General features: G+C 40.2%; 1 protein-coding gene and 1 long non-coding RNA gene across 3 annotated transcripts in view; both read left to right on the top strand.

Annotated features, from left to right (window-relative positions):
• Positions 1–24,726, top strand: part of LOC106583117 (solute carrier family 41 member 1) — a 67,836-nt gene that overhangs the window by 29,024 nt on the left and 14,086 nt on the right. For both annotated transcript variants that reach the window (XM_014166950.3, XM_014166949.3), the window contains exon 3: positions 600–707. In XM_014166950.3, the coding sequence (XP_014022425.2) occupies positions 600–707 (108 nt within the window). The remainder of the gene's footprint in view (positions 1–599; positions 708–24,726) is intronic.
• Positions 6,529–10,208, top strand: LOC145862619 (uncharacterized). The gene is made up of 2 exons (XR_014382153.1): positions 6,529–9,723; positions 9,853–10,208. It is a non-coding gene; the product is annotated as an uncharacterized LOC145862619 (long non-coding RNA).

Below are 24,726 nucleotides of genomic sequence, written 5' to 3'. Positions count from 1 at the left end.
CTCTTCCTCTTTGCCAATCTGCCTGCTAGCTCTCTGCCTCAGCACGAGAGCTAGCAGGCAGATGGAGGGTTACAGTAAAAACAATGTGCTCTGCAAGTACTGAATGAAAGGTGATACCAATAAAATACATCTTGTTAGTGTTTTATTATAGTGTTGTTGAAGACAGGGAGAACGGCGAGAAAGGGCAGGGGAAGAGAGGAGAGGGATAGATAAGGAGCGGGTGGATGTTTAGAGAAGAGAGGGAGAGAGAAGTGGCAGAAAGAGGGTGGTGAATTGTTAGTGTAAGGTCAAAATGACCTTGCTCCTCTCCAGAGTGAATATGATTATGATTCCAACACGGTCTGAACAGATAGAATGTCACTGAGATAAGGCATAGATCAGGTTTCAGACATTGTCGACCTCAAATGCCCAATGTGATACGCTGTTGGGTTGAGAACGTAATACGATTTTGTATCATAATAACTGAGTGATAACTGTTTTATCATGATAATTGAATTGAAGGTTATTTTTGTTTGAATGTAAATATTAAGAGCATTCAGGAACCTGATGTGTAGTTGACAGCGTGTTGTGTAACTGTGTGTTGTGTTCTTGTGTTGCAGCACTGGACGGTGTTTACTGAGGTGACGGAGGTCTTCATCCTGGTCCCAGCGCTGCTGGGGTTAAAGGGCAACCTGGAGATGACACTGGCTTCCAGACTGTCCACAGCGGTGAGTGTGTGTGTGTGTGTGCGTGTGTAGGTGCTTGTGTGGACATGTATGCTTGTGTGTGTGTGTATTCAGTCATTTCTCAACATCAGGAGGAACAGAGTGGAACTCTAGAAACCATAATGTTATTGTAATATTCCAGTCACATAAATCAGTATGACTAACATCAACATGATCGTGTATAAGAGATCATACAACATTTTGCTGTGGATTATGTTAAAAATATTTGTTGGTCTGATGTGACTAATGAGGAGCATCCAGATGCTGCACTTGATGAATTTATGAAATTGCTTCTTCCAATTACTGATTAACATGCACCTGTTAAGAAACTGACTGTTAGAACTGTTAAGGCTCCATGGATTGATGCAGTGCAAAAGCAGTGCAAGTTTGAATTTTGTAAAGTTAGTGTGGAAGAGGTGGAATTGGTGGAATTTTCTTTGTTAACGATCAGTAATGACAAACCTCCTGGCATTGACAATTTAGATGGAAAGCTACGGAGGATGGTAGCTGACTCTATAGCCACTCCAATCTGTCATATTTTTAATCTGAGCCTAGAGGAAAGTCTTTGTCCTCAGGCCTGGAGGGAAGCCACAGTAATTCCAGTACTAAAGCGGCCTTTACTGGTTCTAACAGCAGAAGAAAAAAAAAATGGTGTTTGACCAAATACTATTTCTCTGTAAACAAATTAACAACAGACTTTCAGCATGCTTATAAAGAAGGGCACTCACAACATGTACTGAACTGACACAAATTACTGATTGGTTGAAAGAAATTGATAATAAGAAGATTGTGGGAGCTGTACTGATTTCATTGCAGCCTTTTTGATATTATTGTTGTTGGGAAAACTTAAGTGTATGGCTTTTTAGTCATATCGTGGATTCAGAGCTATCTATCTAATAGAACTTAAAGGGTTTTCTTTAATGGAAGCGTCTCTAATGTCAAACATGTAAAGTGTGGTGTACCGCAGGGCAGCTCTCTAGGCCCTCTACTCTTTCTATTTTTACCAATGACCTGGCATTAAACAAAGCATGCGTGTCCATATATGCTGATGATTCAACCATATATGCATCAGCAACCAGAGCTAATGAAGTCACTGAAACCCTTAACTTCTTATGGCTCAAATCCCGTTAACAGGATCAATTTGACAACATCCGGTGAAATGGCAGTGCGCCAAATTCAAAAGAATTATTAGAAATATTTAACTTTCATACATTCACAAGTGCAACACACCAAATTAAATCTTAACTTCTTGTTAATCTAGCCACCGTGTCAGATTTCAAAAAGGCTTTACGGCAAAAGCAAACCATGATTTTATCTGAGGACAGCACCCCATCAAACAAACACATACAATCATATTTCATCCCGCCAGGCGCGACACAAAACTCATAAATAACGATATAATTCATGCCTTACCTTTGAAGATCTTCCTCTGTTGGCACTCCAATATGTCCCATAAACATCATAAATGGTCCTTTTGTTTGATTAATTCCGTCGTTATATCCCCAAAATGTCCACTTATTTGGTGCGTTTGATCCAGAAAAACACTGGTTCCAACTCGCGCAACATGACTACAAAATGTCTAATAAGTTACCTTATCTTTGTCCAAACATTTCAAACAACTTTCCTAATACAACTTTAGGTATTTTTTAACGTAAATAATCGATAAAATTGGGACTGCAAGCAAGTGCCTTAGAAATCTAGATTCCCATTGAAAAGAGTGACCTCACATTTTTTTTTTTTTTCCTGAATGGTTTGTCCTCAGGGTTTCGCCTGCCAAATAAGTTATGTTATACTCAGACATCATTCAACAGTTTTAGAAACTTCAGTGTGTTTTCTATCCAAATCTACTAATAATATGCATATCCTAGCTTCTGGGCCTGAGTAGCAGGCAGTTTACTTTGGGCACGCTTTTCATCCGGACATGAAAATACCGCCCCCTAGCCTAGAGAGGTTACCAAAGAGTTGCAGTCTGTTTTGGAATGGGTGGCCAGTAATAAACTGGTCCTGAACATCTCTAAAAAGAAGAGCATTGTATTTGGTACAAATCATTCTTTAAGTGCTAGACCTCAGCTGAATCTGGTAATGAATGGTGTGGCTGTTGAACAAGTTGAGGAGACAAAATTACTTGGCGTTACTTTAGATTGTAAACCGTCAAGGTCAAAACACAAACAACAGTTTGCTATTCAGTGGTTGCAAAGATGTCTAGCTGTAATAAAGAGATGCTCTGCTTTTTTGACACCACACTCCAAAAAGCAAGTTCTGCAGGCTCTAGTTTTGTCTAATCCTGATTTTTGTCCAGTCGTGTGGTCCAGTGCTGCAAGGAAAGACCTAGTTAAGCTGCAGCTGGCCCAGATTGTAATCAGAGGGCTAATATTAATACTATGCATGCCAGTCTCTCTTGGCTAAGAGTTGAGGAGAGACTGGCTGCATCACTTCTTTTTATAAGAAATATTAATGTGTTGAAAATCCCAAATTGTTTGCATAGTCAACTTACACACAGCTCTGACACACACACTTATCCCACCAGACATGCCACCAGAGGTCTTTTCATAGTCCCCAAATCCAGAACAAATTCAAGAAAGCGTACATTATTACATAGAGCCATTGCTGCAAGGAACTCCATTCCATAATGCTCAAATGAACAGCAAATAAATAAATAAATACAATTATTGATGTTTTTCTGTCCTTGTCTATTAATGTTATTTATATTTGGCATTTCCTGCCTAAGTTTGTCCACTTTGCCAATGAAGTAATCATTAAAATAATTGCCAATATCAAATGGTTTGGTGATGAATACACCATCTGATTCGATAAAAGATGGACCTGAATTTGTCTTTCTGCCCATAATTTCATTTAAACTACTCAAGTTTTTTATATCATTGATCTTGGCTTCATGATACAGTTTCTTCTTTTTTGGCTAGTTTAGTCACATAATTTCTCAATTTGCAGTAAGTCGTGCAGCCGGACTTATTAGTCAATCCTTTGCCCCATCTCGTTCTACCATCCCGTTTTTAAATTCCTCATCAATCAATGGAGCGTTAACACTTCTAACGGTCAGTTTCTTAACAGGTGCATGTTTATCAATAATTGGAAGAAGCAATTTCATAAATTCATCAAGTGCAGCGTCTGGATGCTCCTCATTAATCACATCAGACCAACAAATATGTTTAACTTCATCCACATAAGAGTCACAGCCAAATCTTTTGTATGATCTCTTCTACACTATTTTAGACCCAGCTTTTGAAACTTTGGCCTTCCTGGATATAGCCACAATATTGTGATCACCGCATCCAATGGGTACGGATACAGCTTTAGAACAAAGTTCTACCGTATTAGTAAAAATGTGATCGATACATGTGGATAATCTTGCCTCTGTAGTGTTTGTAAACACCCTGGTAGGTTGATTTAAAAACCTGAACCAGATTACAGGCACTGGTTACAGTGAGATGCTTCCTCTTCAGTGGACAGCTTGATGAAAACCAGTCAATATTCAGGCCCCCAAGAAAGTAGACCTCTCTGTTTACATCACATACACTATCAAGCATTTCACACACATTATTTGGATACTGACTGTTAGCACTTGGTGGCCTATAGCAATATCCCAAAAGAAAAGGCTTTATATGTGCCAAGTGAACCTGCAACCACAACACTTCAATAACACTTGACATAAGATCTTCTCTTAGTATTACAGGGATATGGCTCTGAATATATATATATATATATATCTCAGCAACACCTCCCCCATAAGCGTTTATGTCTCTTCTATACACTGCGTGCACAATTATTAGGGAAGTGAGTATTCTGATCTTATCATTGTTTCTATTCACATTTTTGAACTTCGAACCATAAAAACTTGAATGCTTATTGGATTTAACAAATTTCAGGTGATATGTATTTGTCTAATGAGGGAGGGTGTGGCGAAAGTGAATAACACCTTATATCGAGGTGTGCATAATTATTAGGCAGCCTCATTACCTCAGGTAAAATGGGCCAAAAAATAAATTTAACTGACACTGAAAAGCCAAAAATGTAAAATGCCTTTCAGACGGATGCGACACTCATTAAATAGCTAAACTATTGAGGTGTGACCACCGGACATTCAAACGTTTTGTTGCGAATTGTCAACTGGGGCGCAAAAAACGCATGGGGAAGAAAAGGCGCAAATTAACTGCAAAATACTTGAGAAGAATTAAACTTCAAACTACCAGGAACCCATTATCCTCCAGTGCCACCATATTCCAGAATTGCAACCTACCTGGAGTGTTCAGAAGTACAAGGTGTCAAGTGCTCAGAGACATGGCCAAGGTCAAGAAGACTGAAACAAGACCACCACTGAATAAGATTCACAATTTGAAGCGTCAATATTGGGCAAAGAAATACCTGAAGACAGATTTTTCAAAGGTTTTATGGACAGATGAAATGAAAGTGACTCTTGATGGACCAAATGGATGGGCCCGTGGCTGGATCAGTAATGGACACAGGGCACCACTTTGAGTCAGGTGCCAGCAAGGTGAAGGAGGGGTATTGGTATGGGCTGCTATCATTGAGGATGAGGTAGTTGGAACTTTTCGGGTTGAAGATGGACTGAAACTCAACTCCCAAACCTACTGCCAGTTTCTAGAAGATTATTTTGTCAAACAGTGGTACAGGAAGAAGTCCTCAGCATTCTAGAAGGCCATGATCTTTATGCAGGACAATGCTCCATCACATGCATCCAAGTACTCCACTGCTTGGCTAGCAGCAAGGGCCTCAAAGATGCCTGAATAATTACCTGGCCTCCTTCCTCACCTGACTTAAATCCTATTGAGAACTTGTGGGCCCTTCTCAAACGTGAGATTTACAGTGATGGAAGACAATACACCTCTTTGAAAAGCATTTGGGAGGCTGTGGTTGCTGCTTCAGCGGAAATTGATCGTGAACAGATCAAGAAACTGACAGACTCCATGGATGGAAGGCTCATGGCAGTTATTGAAAATAATGGTGGCTATATTGGTCACTGAATATTTTTGAAAGGCCAAAAATGTTATATAATTGTCATTTTGTGCTACTTATCTGTTACACTTTTGAAAAATTCTGAATAAACAAGTGAGTTGAGAGAAATTATTTTTGTAATGTAGTTGCCTAAAAGTTGCCTAATAATTGTGCACACTTATATACACTGCTCAAAAAAATAAAGGGAACACTTAAACAACACAATGTAACTCCAAGTCAATCACACTTCTGTGAAATCAAACTGTCCACTTAGGAAGCAACACTGATTGACAATAAATGTCACATGCTGTTGTGCAAATGGAATAGACAACAGGTGGAAATTATAGGCAATTAGCAAGACACCTCCAATAAAGGAGTGGTTCTGCAGGTGGTGACCACAGGCCACTTCTCAGTTCCTATGCTTCCTGGCTGATGTTTTGGTCACTTTTGAATGCTGGCGGTGCTTTCACTCTAGTGGTAGCATGAGACGGAGTCTACAACCCACACAAGTGGCTCAGGTAGTGCAGCTCATCCAGGATGGCACATCAATGCGAGCTGTGGCAAGGTTTGCTGTGTCTGTCAGCGTAGTGTCCAGAGCATGGAGGCGCTACCAGGAGACAGGCCAGTACATCAGGAGATGTGGAGGAGGCCGTAGGAGGGCAACAACCCAGCAGCAGGACCGCTACCTCCGCCTTTGTGCAAGGAGGAGCAGGAGAAGCACTGCCAGAGCCCTGCAAAATGACCTCCAGCAGGCCACAAATGTGCATGTGTCTGCTCAAACGGTCAGAAACAGACTCCATGAGGGTGGTATGAGGGCCCGACGTCCACAGGTGGGGGTTGTGCTTACAGCCCAACACCGTGCAGGACGTTGGGCATTGGCCAGAGAACACCAAGATTGGCAAATTCGCCACTGGCGCCCTGTGCTCTTCACAGATGAAAGCAGGTTCACACTGAGCACATGTGACAGACGTGACAGAGTCTGGAGACGCCATGGAGAACGTTCTGCTGCCTGCAACATCCTCCAGCATGACCGGTTTGGTGGTGGGTCAGTCATGGTGCGGGGTGGCATTTCTTTGGGGGGCCGCACAGCCCTCCATGTGCTCGCCAGCGGTAGCCTGACTGCCATTAGGTACCGAGATGAGATCCTCAGACCCCTTGTGAGACCATATGCTGGTGCGGTTGGCCCTGGGTTCCTCCTAATGCAAGACAATACTAGACCTCATGTGGCTGGAGTGTGTCAGCAGTTCCTGCAAGAGGAAGGCATTGATGCTATGGACTGGCCTGCCCGTTCCCCAGACCTGAATCCAATTGAGCACATCTGGGACATCATGTCTCGCTCCATCCACCAACAGACTGTCCAGGAGTTGGCGGATGCTTTAGTCCAGGTCTGGGAGGAGATCCCTCAGGAGACCATCCGCCACCTCATCAGGAGCATGCCCAGGCATTGTAGGGAGGTCATACAGGCACGTGGAGGCCACACGCACTACTGAGCCTTATTTTGACTTGTTTTAAGGACATTACATCAAAGTTGGATCATCCTGTAGTGTGGTTTTCCACTTTAATTTTGAGTGTGACTCCAAATCCAGACCTCCATGGGTTGATAAATTGGATTTCCATTGATTATTTTTGTGTGATTTTGTTGTCAGCACATTCAACTATGTAAAGAAAAAAGTATTTAAGGTTATTTCTTTCATTCAGATCTAGGATGGGTTGTTTAAGTGTTCCCTTTATTTTTTTGAGCAGTATATTTCCCTGAAAAAGACACAACTCACTTTTCCTTTGTTAAACATTCAGGTTTGAGGTTCAATAACATTTTGGATTGACTGAGAGCATTGTGTTTGTTCAACAAAAAAATGAATCCCGAGGAATACAATGCCTAATAATTGTGCACGCAGTGTAGATGTTATATCCTTGTATTGCTACTGCTGTATCATCAAATGAATTATCTAAGTGAGCCTCAGAAATGGCTTCTCATTGTTATCTTTTTGTAAAGCAACTGGTTGTTGTAAAGAGCCAACCTGGATACTAAGGAGATCCTGAGGGAAATCGACGAGAACCAAGAGCTTTATGCTATGGAGGAACAACATACTCCATCATGGAAAGATCCGACTACCTCACAAAAGAACTTTAACCCGAAAAAAAGAAAAACAGATTCATCTACAGACACGGACGATTTACTTACCATTGATGTAGAAGCTAGTGCTCTGGCTGGAATCCATGCAACACTGGAAAAGTTGTGTGAGGAGGTAGCAGGGCTGAGGGGGAGTTCGGAGTTTAGCCAAAGTGAAATTCTCACGCTCCAAGGAGAACATAAGACACTCACAGCCAAGGTAAAAATCCACGATTCCAACATGGATTGTCTACTCAGGGAAAACAGGGTATTGAAGGAGTCGCATCTAGACATACAAAGTTGTAGCATGCATGAAAATCAAAAAACAATCTGGGATTCCTGAGGACGCATCCAATAATCCAGAGGGCGCGATCAGAGAATTTGTGCAATCCGCCTTGAAACTTCCTATAGAGACTGTTAACAAGGTGGCTTTCCACCGAGTACACAGACTTTAACCTGTTGGGGATAGGGGGCAGTATTTGCACTGCCGGATAAAAAACATACCCGATTTAATCTGGTTATTACTCCTGCCCAGTAACTAGAATATGCATATAATTAGTAGATTTGGATAGAAAACACTCTAAAGTTTCTAAACTGTTTGAATGGTGTCTGTGTATAACAGAACTCATATGGCAGTCAAAACCCTGAGACAAATCCTAACAGGAAATGGAAATCTGATGTGTGGAATCACTTCAAACCTTTGCCATTGAAACACACAGGGACTTATTAATCATTTAGCACTTCCTAAGGCTTCCACTAGATGTCAACAGTCTTTACAAAGGGGTTTGAGTCTTCTATGGTAGAAACTGACCCAAAGAGAGGCTTGGGAAGTTGGTCACAGGGGGAGGGCCATTACTACTATGACGCGGGCGCCCATGGGAACCCTTTTGTTCCGAAACGTTTAGTAAGACAATGCAATCGTCCGCCTTGAATATTATTGAAGCTCTGGTTGAAAAAGGCCCTAAAGATTTATGTTATACAACATTTGACATGTTTGAACGAATGTAAATATATATTTTTTTGCACATTCGTGACGACAAGTGCCGCCGGCTTCAGTACATTATGAGTAGCCTTCGGAACGCGCTAACAAGAAGGAACTATTGGGACATAAATTATTTACTTTTTCGAACAAAACTACATTTGTTGTGGACCTGGGATCCTGGAAGTGCCTTCTGATGAAGATAATCAAAGGTAAGGGAATATTTACAATAGTATATTTGATTTTAGATGGTTCCAAGATGGCGCTAACGTATCGCCTAGCCCGGGGGTCGGCAACCCGTGGCTCTTTAGCACCGCCCTAGTGGCTCCCTGGAGCTTTTTCAAAAATATGAAAATGGAAAAAGATGTGAATATATTTTTTGTTTTAATATAATTTATTATCCAATGCTGTAAAAATGTGTATAATAAATATTTAATTTCAACATTTCTGTCAACGAAGATTTACGTCATAGCCTGCGACACACGTTTCTTTCAGCTCGGCGTAGTGCCAGACAGGTGGCTGTTGCAAACAAACCGCAGGGTGTGTCATGGGCTATGGATCCCAAAGGGAAAAAGAGAAAGATAGCTGAGGAGAACAGAGGATTCCACAGTTCTTGGACCGAATCATTTGCTTTCATTGCCAATGCGGAAGGATTGCCTGCATGTTTGCTTTGTAATGAGAAGTTGTCAAATAACAAAAAGAGTAACGTGGAAAGACATTTCCATTCTTCCTGACAGTTATAGGAACATGAAGAAATATGCATTTGGAGTATTATCCATCTTTGGATCAACATACCTGTGCGAGCAGATATTCTCAAACATGAACTACATAAAATCCAAATACCGCACCCGCCTCACAGATGAGCTTGCAGTCCTGCGTGAAGATTAAAGTTACATCTTACATGCCCGATGTTGAGAAGCTGTCCAGTGATGTCCGAAAACAGAAGTCACATTAAACGGGTAAGAACACAATCCTGTCATAGGCACATATTTAGTAACAAAGTGGCTGTTTTTATAAAGTGATTTCTGATTTTTGTCAGTATATATTTGGAATGACACATAGGGATATTATTGTGTTTTGTTGCTCAGGTCCGAGGATGGCTGCATTGTATTGTGCGTGTCAAAAGAGAAGAGGGTGCTGCTGCATTTTACCCTTGCACATTTGCAGAAAACTAAAGAGAAGAGGATAATGCACAGAAATCGAACTTAAACTGTGTTTTAATTTTATATACTTTACCTTTTCAAAAGGCTGCTGTTTTATTGCACTCTGTCTGTTGCCCAGATAAGGGGGAAAAGAGAAGAGGATTGTATGGTATTATTGAGGATTGAAAAGGACTGCATTTTATTTCCATGGGGAGGTCTGAAATTACAGGAGGCCTATTATGCACGTTGCACATTTTGTTGTTTTTTCGAATCCTAAAATAAAAATGACATCAAAAATCTGATTTCTGTATTTCTATAATTTCATCAATGCAACGAAACATAATACATTCATATTATAATGGAAGTTAAACTTAAAGCACCATTGTACAGCAGAGTAGTCAAGTGGTGCGTCATTCTCTCCAGGATGCGCTGCAGGTAAAATAAACGTTTAATCATGAATGCTCATTATGTATTTGTAGCCTACTTATAATTTTGATAGTAGGCTAATATAACTAATATAGACACTTACAGCATGTGTTGCCTTCATTATAAGGCTTATATAAGGCTTTTAATTTTTTGCGGCTCCAGACAGATTTGTTTTTTTTGTTTTTTGTTCCAATATGGCTCTTTCAACATTTTGGGTTGCCGACCCCTGGCCTAGCCTATTTTTCTGAGCATACCACGTCGTTTATTGCAAAGTGTGATTTCCCAGTGAAGTTATTTTTAAATCTGGCAATGCGGTTGCATTCACGAGATGTTAATCTATAATTCTTTGAATGACAATATTACATTTTAACAATGTTTTCGAATAGTAATTTTGTGAATTGTAGCGCTGATTCACCAGAAGCATTTGAGGGAAAATATTTTCTGAACGTCACGCGCCGATGTAAAATGCTGTTTTTATATATAAATATGAACTTTATCAAACAAAAAATGCATGTATTGTGTAACATGATGTCCTAGGAGTGTCATCTGATGAAGATTGTCAAAGGTTAGTGCTGCATTTAGCTGTGTTTTGGGTATTTGTGATGCATGCTAGTTGCTTTGAAAATGTCAGTGAAGTTTTTTTTGGCAGGGTACTCTCCTAACATAATCTAATGTTTTGCTTTTGCTGTAAAGCCTTTTTGAAATCGGACAACGTGGTTCGATTCAGGAGAGGTATATCTATAAAATGGTGTAAAATAGTCATATGTTTGAGAAATTGAAGTTATAGCATTTATGAGGTTTTGTATTTCGCGCGACGCGATTCCACTGGCTGTTGACTAGGTTGGGATGCAAGCGTCCCACGTTCCCAGACAGGTTAAGCTCGGAGTGACAAGACCAAGGGTCCCCAACCCATCATCGCAAAATGGGAACACCACCAACAAAAGGAGCTGATCAAAAGCAGGGGAAGGGAGCTTAAAGGGACCAAATTCGGTCTCAATGACCAATTTCCAAGGGACAAAAACAATGGTCGTAAGAGACTGTATCCGGTACAAAGGCAACAAAGGGAGAAGGGTAAGCGTGCCTTTCTCATTGTGGACAAACTTTTTATAGATGGACAGCTATTCCGAGACATCGCCATAACACCATGGCTGTACTAAATTCTACAGGGCCTTCAGGTTACGAAAAAAAGAAAGTATGGGAACTGTAAAAATATCTGAACACTATGAAGTGAATTTGAACTCACGTAATTTCATGCTCGCTTACACATACGGACTTATACATACACACACCTGATCTTGCTCTCTTCTCTCACTCTCTCTTTTTCTCTTTTCTCTTCTCTCCCTCTTTCTCTCTATTGTCAAACTGTTTTATAATTGAATATCTTTGTTTGTCTATCTTATGTATTTGTCTACAAGTTTATATATGTTTACAACAAGCAAGGGGAAGTTATCAGAATAGGGCATTGGGGAATAATAACATATTGTACTGAATACATTTGTACTGTAGTTAAGCCATCTCTAGAGTAATGCAAGGTCTCTTTCATGGTCATGTGAAACGTCAATTGCTATGGAAATGCTGGGATGTTTTTCAATTATGTTAAAGGTAATTATGATGCAACTATGACGTTGATACGATATGGATTACAATTATCATGAATATTAAGGCTATACGCACTACATGTTACACACATAGACATGCAAATTGGCAGAGTTATTTATTTGGACATCACACATTATAGTCTTACTCTTATACAGACATCATACACACTCTCACTAAATCACATCCAATATCATACACATCAACCTACTCAGATTTACTACACGCATAATATCTTGTCTCAATTTTCTAACATCGGCTCACAGGCAAGGGAATAAAACAAATATTGCTAGAACCTATTTTTCGAATTCTAAATATCAGTCATTTGAAAGCTCTACTTTTGACCGTCATAATACCTCTGATGGCAGTAACTTTACAAGCACTAATTATGGTCAATTTAGACTGAGAATAGTATCTAGTCATGGTAAGGGCTGAAATAAGTATAGCCAGTTGTAATTGTAATGGTTTAGCAGATTATAACAAAAGAAGATCAGTCTTTACATGGCTAAAAGAAAAGGAATATAACATATACTGTTTACAGGAAACTCGCTCTACATCCTTAGATGAAATTGCGTGGAAAAAGGAATGGGGTGGTGAAATACTTTTAGGTCATGTACAAAGGAACTCAAAAGGTGTGATATTTATTAATACAAATTTCGATCTGAATGTGCAAATAGTCAGGAATGATTCGCAAGGAAGGTGGATCCTTTTGAATATGAAAGTTAACGAAAAATAGTTTTGGCTCATTAATCTATATGGTCCAAATCAGAATGATAATTACTTTTTTGAAAACATTTAAACCAATTTATTGAACTTACAGGCAACAAATGATCAAATCATTATGGTAGGAGACTATAACACAGTGTTAAGTACCTCAATGGATCGTAAAGGTAATCACTCTACAAACTACCATCACCGTGCCCTTAAGGAAATCACCAATATTATGGACACATTAGAAATAGTGGATATTTGGAGACTAAAAAACCCAGACCTAGTGAGATATACATGGAGGAGACTTAAATCAAGTTAGTCGTCTTGACTACTTTCTTGTCTCTTTCGCTCTTGCGTCAAAGGTAAAAAAAAAATAATAGGAGACAGAATGCGATCGGATCATCATCTAATTGGCATTCACATAACTCTTATAGATTTTCCACGTGGACGGGGATATTGGAAATGTTATCAAAGTTTACTGGAGGACAACTTATTTTTAACTAACAAAATCATTTATAACTGAATTTTTCCAGTATCATATAGGTTCAGCAAATCCCCTTATTGTTTTGGATACCTTTTTAAATGTACCTTCAGAGGTCATTCAATTCAATATTCATCAATAATAAAAAAGCAGTTTCTGGCTAAAGAGACAAGACTAACAAGGGAAATCCATGAACTAATAGTACAGGTAGATGGCAATAAAAACGATAATACAGAGATACAAAATAAGTTAGAGGAAAAAACTAAAACAACTTGAGGAACTTATTCAATAACGATCTAATGTAATCTATTGCAAAAATAAAGCAAACTGGATGGAATATGGAGAAAAATGTACAAAATTCTTCCTGAATCTCCAGTACAGGAACGCTAACAAAATAATTTGCAGAAACTCGTTACTGAAGACGGACTCATCTATGATTCTCCGAATGATATTTTAAAAGAGGAAGCTAATTATTTTAGGCTGATGTTCTCTTTTCCGTCTCATCCTCTCCCACTGAATGAAGATTACGGTAAGGAATTCTTTCCAAATAATATAAAAAATTTAAAATTAACAAATGTACAGAAAGATCAGTGCGAAGGCCCAATTACAGAGGGAGAACTTTTTGAAGCTATTAAATCCTTTCAGTCTGGAAAAACCCCAGGGCTTGATGACATACCGGTAGAGGTATAGCCTTTTTTGATATACTAAAAGCTCCATTGTTAGATTGTTTTAACTACTCCTATAGAAATGGTAGTCTGTCAGGTACTCCGCAGGAAGGTCTGATTTCTCTATTATTAAAACAAGACCCAGATGGCAAATAAAAAGACCGTCTATCTAAAAAAAAAAAAAAAACTGGAGGCCCCTTACACTTCAATGTTGTCATGCAAAAATACTAGCGAAGTGCATGGAATTAAAAGGGTTTTACCAGGTATTGTTCATCCTGAACAGACAGGTTTTTTACATGGACGATACATTGGAGATAATATAAGACAACTACTAGAAATAATGGAACATCATGAAACATCTAAGAAGCCAGGCCTGGTATTTATAGTGGATTTTGAAAAGGCATTTGATAAAGTAAGACTGGATTTTATTGAAATGCCTGGATTTTTCAATTTCGGTAATTCTCTTATAAAAAAATGGGTAAAAATAATGTATAGCAACCCCAGGTGTAAAATAGTAAATAACGGCTACTTCTCAGAAAGTGTTGAATTGTCAAGAGGAGTTAAACAATGGTGTCTGCTGTCACCTTATCTATTTGTTATGGCCATCGAAATGCTAGCTATTAAAATCAGATCCAATAACGAAAATAGAGGATTATAAATCCAAGGCTTAAAAACAAAGGTGTCCATGTACATTTGAAGTCGGAAGGTTACATTCACCTTAGCCAAATACATTTAAACTCAGTTTTTCACAATTCCTGACATTTAATCCTAGTAAAAATTCCCAGTTTTAGGTCAGTTAGGATCACCACTTTATTTTAAGAATGTGAAATGTCAGAATAATAGTAGAGAGAATGATTGATTTATTTCAGCTTGTATTTCCTTCATCACATTCCCAGTGGGTCAGAAGTTTGTATGCATTCAATTAGTACTTGGTAGCATTGCTTGGGTCAAACGTTTTGGGTAGCCTTCCACAATCTTCCCACAATAAGTTGAGTGAATTTTGGCCCATTCCTCCTGACAGAGCTGGTGTAATTGTCAGGTTTATAAGCCTCCTTGCTCGCACATGCTTTTTCAGTTCTGCCCACACATTTTCCATGGGATTGAGGTCAGGGCTTTGTGATGGCCACTCCAATACCTTGACTTTGTTGTCCTTAAGCCATTTTTCCACAACTTTGGAAGTATGCTTGGAGTCATTGTCCATTTGGAAGACCCATTTGCAACCAAGCTTTAACTTCCTGACTGATGTCTTGAGATGTTGATTCAATATATCCACATAATTTTCCTGCCTCATGATGCAATCTATTTTGTGAAGAGCAACAGTCCCTCCTGCAGCAAAGCACCCCCACAACATGATGCTGCCACCCCTGTGCTTCATGGTTGGTATGGTGTTCTCCGGCTTGCAAGCCTCCCCCTTTTCCCTCCAAACATAACGATGGTCATTATGGCCAAACGGTTATATATTTGTTTCATCAGAACAGAGGACATTTCTCCAAAAAGTACGATCTTTGTCCCCATGTGCAGTTGCAAACCGTAGTCTGGCTTTTTTATGGCGGTTTTGGAGCAGTGGCTTCTTCCTTGCTGAGCGGCCTTTCAGGTTATGACGATATAGGACTCGTTTTACTGTGGATAGAGATACTTTTGTACCGGTTTCTTCCAGCATCTTCACAAGGTGAAGTTCTGTTCTGCTGTTGTTCTGGAATTGATTTGCACTTTTCGCACCAAAGTATGTTCATCTCTAGGAGACTGAATGCATCTCCTTCCTGAGCGGTATGATGGCTGCGTGGTCCCATGGTGTTTATACTTGTGTACTATTGTTTGTAGAGATGAACGTGGTACCTTCAGGCATTTGGAAATTGCTCCCAAGGATGAACCAGACTTGTGGAGGTCTACCATTTTTCTTCTGAGGTCTTGGCTGATTTCTTTTGATTTTCCCATGATGTCAAGCAAAGAGGCACTGAGTTTTCAATTAGCACAAATTATGTGAATTAGCCTATCAGAAGCTTCTAAAGCCATAACATAATTTTCTGTAATTTTCCAAGCTGTTTAAAGGCACAGTGAACTTAGTGTATGTAAACTTCTGACCCACTGGAATTGTGATAGTCAAATAATCTGTTTGTAAACAATTGTTGGAAAAATTACTTGTCATGCACAAAGTAGATGTCCTAACCAACTTGCCAAAACTATAGTTTGTTAACAAGAAATTTGTGGAGTGGTTGAAAAACGAGTTTTATTGACTCCAACCTAAGTGTATGTAAACTTCTGACTTCAACTGTTGTCGATGACTCAAGTTTTGTATTAAGTCCTCAAGCTAGATCCCTGCAATATCTCATTGAATATCTAGATACCTTTTCTGTACTCTCTGGACTAAAACCTAATTATGATAACTGTACAATATTATGTATTGGATCTTTAAATACATTTTACATTACCCTGCAGTTTACCTGTAAAATGGGCTGATGGTGAAGTAGACATACTTGGTATTCATATCACAAAATATATAAATAAGCTCTCCACAATGAATTTCAATAGAAAACGTGTAAATGTAGACAAAATCCTGCAACCATGGATAGGTAAATGCCTGTCTATGGAAAAATTGCCCTGATTAACTCCTTAGTCATATCTCAGTTTACTCACTTACTTATAACGCTGCCTACTCCTGATGACTTATTTTTCAAATCATATGAGCAAAAATATTTCGCTTTATCTGGGATGCTAAACCAGACAAAATAAAACGTGCCTATCTATATAATGAATATGAATTGGGTGGGTTGAGATTATTAAATATAAAAGCACTAAACCGCTCTCTAAAAGCTTCACTTATTCAAAAGTTGTACTTGAACCCTAAATGGTTCTCAAGTAGATTACTAAGAAAAGCTCATCCATTGTTTAAAAATGGCCTTTTTGCCTTTGTGCAGATTGCCATGTCTCATTTTCGATTAATTGAAAATGGTACTTTGAAAAAAGTATCTCTCTTTTTCCAACAATCATTGCAGAGCTGGCTACAATTTCAATTTCATCCCCCTGAAAAGATAGAACAAATATTATGGCTGAACTCAAATGTGCTGGTTGATAAAATACCTGTATTTATGGGAAAGATGTTTGAAAAGGGTATTTTGTTCTTAAATTATATTATAAATTGGAATGGTAGAGTTATGTCCTTCATGGAGTTATCAGAATTGTACGGGAAGGTCTGCTCAATCCAAGAGTACAACCAATATTACGGGAAGAGGTAGGGAACTGGTCTGTCTGCCCAATATAAAGGATCAAAACTGGCTGAGGAATAAAAACAGCATAAATAGGAAAGTATACCAGTTTCATTTGAGGACCAGGATGTTGACAACCGTGCCATACAGATTGTAAAATAGTTGGAAGAGTTTTTTTGATGTACCAATTCCATGGTACAGGGTGTATGAGTTGATATATAAAACAACGCAAGATTCGAGACTTTGTGCTTTTCAGCTAAAATTATTATATAGAATTCTTTCCACCAACAAAATGTTGAATATTTGGGGCATAAAATCTCGAAGCTCCGCAGATTTTGTTGTGAGTATTCAGAATCAATAGACTATTTATTTTGGTATGGCTCCCAGGTAGCCTGTTTCTGGTCTCAGGTTCAGGAATGGCTGAAAATGCTTAGCATTGATCTAAATTGACCCTAGAAATAGTACTGTTACGAGATCTGGAGAGACCGGGTCAGTCAATTACTAATACTCTTAGTAAAAGTATTTATCTTCAACTCGCAATCTGTGGATTCTGTTCGATTAGATAGATTGAAATTGTACGTTAAAAATCACAGCATAGTTGAAAGATATGTGTTGCTTAGAAACCCGAAGTGGGTGGCCAGCTGAGATAGATGGGATGGGCTGAGGGTTGGGATGTGGAATTGGAGACAAATGGGAGTGGAGTTGCTGTGCGGGAGATAGAATGCTGGTCAAAGATGACAGTAAAAAAAACATTTTTTTAAACATAATAAAAAGTATGTTTGAATGACACTGAGGGGCAGTGTTTTTACAACTAATGCCGGTTTGTCTGAGGCTGATGCCGTGCAGGTGTTTGTACACATGCATATACACACACTCTCATTCATATAAACGCATACAAGAACACACACATACATGTAATAGTGCCAGACATGCACACAAACATATACAGTTGGCATTGCTGTTATGATTTTAGTTGTCCTTGATGTGCTTTGTTTAAAATACATTTTATAAAGTTTTCTGTCTTTTTTTTTTTTTTCTCTTTAGTTTATTCTCTTGGTTGTTGGTGCATTGGAGGGTTCTTGGGTGGGGAATGGAATTTATTGTATTTTTTATTTATATTTTTCTTCTTGGGGACGGACTGTGGGAGAGGTCTTGAATGGTTGAGGGACAGCTATTGGGGAACTGTGAGGGTTCGGGTTCACGTTTTTGGAAGATCTGTCAACGTGCCTTTGAGCAGGGCATTGACCCTGGATGCTTCTGTGTGTCGCTCTGAATGGGAGTCTGTTGGATGACTGGTATGATGTAGTTGTTTAGCGGCTTCACTGCAAGTATATTGTATGTTTCAGATATTCAATAAAGACAATTTTTAAAAGTTATTGATTTCATGAACCTTATTTCTAAGGCCACATATTTATATGGGCTATGTTCAGCCCTTTCTTGGGTAGCTTATTGGAGATAAACATAATATGGAAAAGAGCAAACAAAGCAAAAGAAAAAAATATACATTCAGCTCTCCATTAATCAGTTGGTATGTGTGTGTGTGTGTGTGTGAGGCGGGGTTGAAGCTACAAACCCATGAGCCTGTCATAGTAGATGTAAGCAATGTCCCAACGCGCACACGGAGCTTTCATGGCTGGGATAAGTTCTTTCCTCTTCTGGCGCACAGCTTCAGGATAGTCCTCGTTGAGGTAGATATACGTTCCTCTCAAGTTCTTGGCTCTTTCCAGAATAGCTACCTTGTCCTTGAACCTCAGGAACTTGACCACTATCAGCCTAGGCCTGTCACCTGGGCCGGTGGTGGCAGGCTGTAGGCAGGCTCCACCTCAATCGGCCGGTGGTCCATCATCAATTTCTCAGAGATCATTTCCCTCACTTTGTCCTCAGACTCCGTCTAGGTCTCAATCTCAGGTTTCTGCAATTCCGTCCACAACCATGTTGCTTTGCCTTGATTGTCCCTCGATTTAGCTGTCATTGTTATCATGGATTCACACACAGAACTGATGTCCTCTCTCAATGACTTACAGATTGCCGACATCTTGCCGTTCTCCTGTTTCACCACATCGAGCTGACCCTGGGACAAATACAAACTGTTCTTCAGGTCCTGGACCTCTCTGGTCAGGTCGTTCATTCTTTTTATTAGTTGAATTGACCAGTATTTGGACAAAACACTTGAAGCTATTTTCTTGTTGTTGTAACAACTTTTTGTTGAACTAATTTTGTTCATTTAAAATAATCTTCACCTGTCATATAGAGACACCACTGTCCTCAACAGTACTCCCGCCGGCTTTGATCTTTGTCATGGTAGCTGCCAACGTAGGTTACGCTGTTACTCTTCGCAGTTCCGACAGGGTAGGTCACAGGGAACATTGAACACAACAAACAGCAGGGATCTAGACAGCCACAAACCCAGGACAATCCGCGGTCCCAGCCACAATGGCTAACCACATTGCGGGCTGTGTTCAAGCCCTCAACAAACCCTGCTAGCTTGATGGGCAGCTAGCTAGCAGCTAGGCTAGCTCCTACGCCAAAGTGCTCCTCAGACCCGGCCTTGGTTGGCAGGATCACTGGACAGAGTGTAGCAGTCCCAGCAACTGATGCCAAATGTGTCATGGGATCCAAACTAAAAAGTTAGCTTTCTTCTAAGAAACTGAATATACTTTCAAAACAAAACTATAATGGCAGAAAGAAGTCCCCGCTTGGGATAACATTTTTCAGAAGAATAATAAATAACTTCAAAATGTAAGTATAATGTTTATTTATTAACCAAATTATGTACAAATGACTTTCATATGAATTTTGAATTCAAAAATTGAGTAACTGTTGTTTATCAGCCCGTTGTCAAGTTAGCTAACATGTCGGATGTGATAGCTAGCTAGCAAGCAGGCGATCTCCTTCTGCTTATTGGTTGTTTAGAGATGAACAACTAAACTAACTAATCATAGATTCAGCAATGTGTCAATTGTGAAGACCCGTACAGTTTTAAAATCATGAAATGGTGAACTTGCTAGCCAGCTGAAGACATGTAACAAATTCTTTTCTTCCATTTGTTTTCAGGGACTAAAGTGGGCACCTGATCGCGTTTCACTCCATTGCATTGGCTCGGCAGGAGAAAACAGTCCTGCCGATTTTAATTTGGTCGGAAGACATTTTAACAACATCTGATGAAAGACTTAGGAAATGCAGCTAGATGTCTTCTGTTCAATTAGTTATTTGTGCATTCTGTTTTGCTAACTAGCTGCATGCAGTGTCTGTTTACCCATCTAATGTTAGCTAACTTTATCTTGCCACCTTCCCTTCCAATATTGTGTTGCACCATTGGGGTTGGTGTTACTAGTTAAAATTAGAGACTAAGTTATTATATTCTTACTTTAAACAACTTGACCAAGCCTGAAAAAATATGCAAAACTGTTAACAAAACGATTGCACATTAATAAGTCATTCCTAAGTGAGGGAAATTGTTGCGGCTTCAGCAACTTGAACCAGCACTGAAATTTGATCAGTGAGGTTCATTTCTTCCCCCTTGTCTGCTTGTTCCAGGTTGAAGTACATCCCACCCTGCAGATGTAAAGAACTTGTCGGGAACCTCCCAGCCACCAGGATCATCACCATATCCCAGTATATTATTTAGGAGTGTTATATAGAAATAGATTCACCCATGTTATTGTTTATCATCCAGATTTGTCAGGACATTGTCATTTATGAAGCTCATTCTAAAATACAGATGTGATTTCTGTCCCAGGGGATTGCAAGTCTTCAATTTAGACCACAATTAATTGAATTTGTCCTCATCTACCAAACAAGTTTATGAATGTTGGAGGTTAATTTCCCTGTCCCTCACTTGGGAATGACTTATTTTGTACAATGGACTGTGTTTTAAGGACTCATGCACAGATACAGGAAAACCAATAAAAATATTAACATTTATTCAAATTACAAATGTTGATGTCTCCACATGTTTCTGGTTTTGAGGCTTGGGCATCTGGTGACCGCAGATCATCTTTCTAATCCCCTGTAAGGAGAGAAAGGCATCAATACTATCACAATGCTGTATTCATTTAATTGAATAGGCACTCAGGGGCCAGTTTATTGGGTACATCCATCTAGTTACGGTCGGACCCACCTTTGCCTCCAGAACTGCCTGAATTATTCTGTATCAAGGGACCTAACGTGTGCCAGAAAAGCATTCACCACACCCTTACACCACCACCACCAGCCTGTACCGTTGACACCAGGCAGGATGGGGCCATGGACTCCTGCTGCTTATGCCAAATTCAGACTCTGCCATCAGCATGACGTAACAGGAACCGGGATTTGTCAGACCAGGAAATGTTTTTCCACTCCTCAATTGTCCATTGTTGGTGATCGCTTGCCCACTGGAGCCACTTTTTCCTGTTTTTAGGAGTGGAACCCTGTGTGGTTATCTGGTGCAATAGCCCATCCGTGACAAGGACCGATGAGTTGTGCGTTCCGAGATGCCGTTCTGCACACCACTGTTGTACTGCGCCATTATTTGTCTGTTTGTGGACTGCCTTTTAGCTTGAACGATTGACCGCTCATCAATGACCTGTTTTCCCCCACAGAACTGCCTCAGACTGGATGTGTTTTGTTTGTTGCACCATTCTCTGTAAATCCTAGACACAGGTGGCCGGCCATTTCTGAGAAACTGGAACCCACGCGCCTGGCACCGACGATCATACCACGCTCAAAGTCGCTTAGGTCACTCGTTTTGTCCCTTCTAACGTTCAATCAAACAGTAATTGAATGCCTCGATGCCTGTCTGCCCGCTTTATATACCAAGCCACGGCCACGTGGCGAACCATTTTCGTGAACAGGGTGGTGTACCTAATAAACTGTACACTGAGTGTATATTCTTGTTTGATATCCATTTATATAATTATATTGGACATGTTATCCTTTAACACATGCCAGTATTTGTTTTGTATCCAATGCATTTAGCTTACATTAGGATGAAGTAGCCTACGCCTTCTAATCTAGTTAGATTGCTTCATATCTCCTTTCAATATTAGTTATCAACATAACATGGTTTTATCATAAACATCAGTGTCATTTAATAATATGCACAGGTGTGATAGTTGTATGAATTAATCAAAATGCAAGCCTACTTACTCATTAGAGAAAAATAAGTTCTTACTCAGTCGGGGTCTCAATTATTATTTTTTAATATATATTTTTTCTTTCGATAACCCTACACTCCCCTAATTGGAGTAAACTAATGAAAAGCACTTAGGCCTCTAGCTTATACACACTATATACATTTTACAGACACAATCTATTTTACATTAGTTATATTTTGTTTGTTTTTAGTCCTGTCCTACCCTCAACTTCTCCCATCTATTTCTGATGTCCATCCAGTTTGATTTCTCATGACCCGCCTCAAGTTTGGAATCCGGCGTCGTTTTGCTTATCAGTTCATAAACAATGTACCATGGAATCGGTACATCGAAAATCTCTTCACAACTATTTTGCAATCGTTATGGCACAGCTGTCAATTTTTTTTTGTCCTGCAATGAAACTATATATATATATTTTTTTTTTTTGCCCAATTTCCTTTAACCCTCTTAGATATTATCCTGACCAACGTGCCCTCTAAATACACCTCTGCTGTCTTCAACCAGGATCTCAGCGATCACTGCCTCATTGCCTGCGTGCATAATGTGTCCGCGGTCAAACGACCACCCCTAATCACTGTCAAACGCTCCCTAAAACACTTCATCGAGCAGGCCTTTCTAATCAACCTGGCCCGGGTATCCTGGAAGGATATTGACCTCATTCCGACAGTAGAGGATGCCTGGTTGCTATGCAAAAGTGCTTTCCTCTCCATCTTAAATAAGCATGCCCCATTCAAAAAATGTAGAACTAAGAACAGATATAGCCCTTGTTTCACCCCAGACTTGACTGCCCTTGACCAGCACAAAAACAACCTGTGGTGTTCTGCATTGGCATCGAATAGCCCCCGCGATATGCAACTTTTCAGGGAAGTCAGGAACCAATATATTCAGTCAGTTATGAAAGCTAAGGCTAGCATTTTCAAACAGAAATTTGCTTCCTGTAGCACTAATTCCAGTTTTGGGACACTGTAAAGTCCATGGAGAATAAGAGCACCTCCTCCCAGCTGCCCCCTGCACTGAGGATAGGAAACACTGTCACCACCGATAAATCCACAACAATAATCTAATTTCAATAAGCATTTTTCTACGGCTGGCCATGCTTTCCACCTGGCTACCCCTACTACCCCGGCCAACATCTTAGCACTCCCTGCAACTTTTGCCTAAGCCTCCCCCCGCTTCTCCTTCACCTAAATCCAGACAGCTGATGTTCTGAAAGAGCTGCAAAATCTGGATCGCTACGAATCAGCCGGGCTAGACAATCTGGACCCTCCTTCTAAAATGATCCGCCAAAATTGTTTCGTGTTGTCTGAGATCCCCAAAGATTTGAAAGCTGCCGCGGTCATCCCCCTCTTCAAAGGGGGAGACACTCTAGACCCAAACAGTTATAGACCTATATCCATCCTGCCCTGCCGTTTCTAAAATCTTTGAAAGCCAAGTTAATAAACAGATCACCGACCATTTTGAATCCCACCGTACCTTCTCCACTATGCAATCTGGTTTCCGAGCTGGTCCTGGGTGCACCTCAGCCACGCTCAAGGTCCTAAACGATATCATAACCGCCATCGATAAAAGACAGTACTGTGCAGCCGTCTTCATCAACCTGGCTAAGGCTTTCGACTCTCTCAATCACTGAATTCTTATCGGCAGACTCAATAGCCTTGGCTTCTCAAATGACTGCCTCGCCTGGTTCACCAACTACTTCTCTGATAGAGTTCAGTGTGTCAAATCGGAGGGCCTGTTGTCCGGACGACCTCTGGCAGTCTCTATGGGGGTGCCACAGGGTTCAATTCTCGGGCCGACTCTCTTCTCTGTATACATCAATGATGTCGCTCTTGCTGCTGGTGATTCTCTGATCCACCTCTACGCAGACGACACCATTCTGTATACTTCTGGCCCTTTGGACACTGTATTAACTAACCTCCAGACGAGCTTCAATGCCATACAACTCTCCTTCCGTGGCGTCCAACTGCTCTTAAATGCAAGTAAAACTAAATGCTTGCTCTTCAACCGATCGCTGCCCGCCCGTCTAGCATCACTACTCTGGATGGTTCTGACTTAGAATATGTGGACAACTACAAATACCTAGGTGTCTGGTTAGACTGTAAACTCTCCTTCCAGACTCACATTAAGCATCTCCAAAACAAAATCTAGAATCGGCTTCCTATTTCACAACAAAGCATCCTTCATTCATGCTGCCAAACATACCCTTGTAAAACTGACTATCCTACCGATCCTAGACTTTGGCGATGTAATTTACAAAATAGCCTCCAACACTCTACTCAACAAATTGGATGCAGTCTATCACAGTGCCATCCGTTTCATCACCAAAGCCCCATATACTACCCACCACTGCAACCTGTATGTTCTCGTTGGCTGGCCCTCGCTTCATATTCGTCGCCAAACCCACTGGCTCCAGGTCATCTATAAGTCTTTGCTAGGTAAAGCCCCGCCTTATCTCAGCTCACTGGTCACCATAGCAGCACCCACCCGTAGCATGCACTCCAGCAGGTATATTTCACTGGTTACCCCCAAAGCCAACACTTACTTTTGCCGCCTTTCCTTCCAGTTCTCTGCTGCCAATGACTGGAACGAATTGCAAAAATCTCTGA

This window comes from Salmo salar, chromosome 22 (assembly GCF_965601325.2).
Source record: "Salmo salar chromosome 22, fSalSal1, whole genome shotgun sequence".
Classification (NCBI taxonomy): domain Eukaryota; kingdom Metazoa; phylum Chordata; class Actinopteri; order Salmoniformes; family Salmonidae; genus Salmo; species Salmo salar.
The sequence above is the reverse complement of the archived record's forward strand: the minus strand, read 5'-3'. Positions and strand labels throughout refer to the sequence as shown.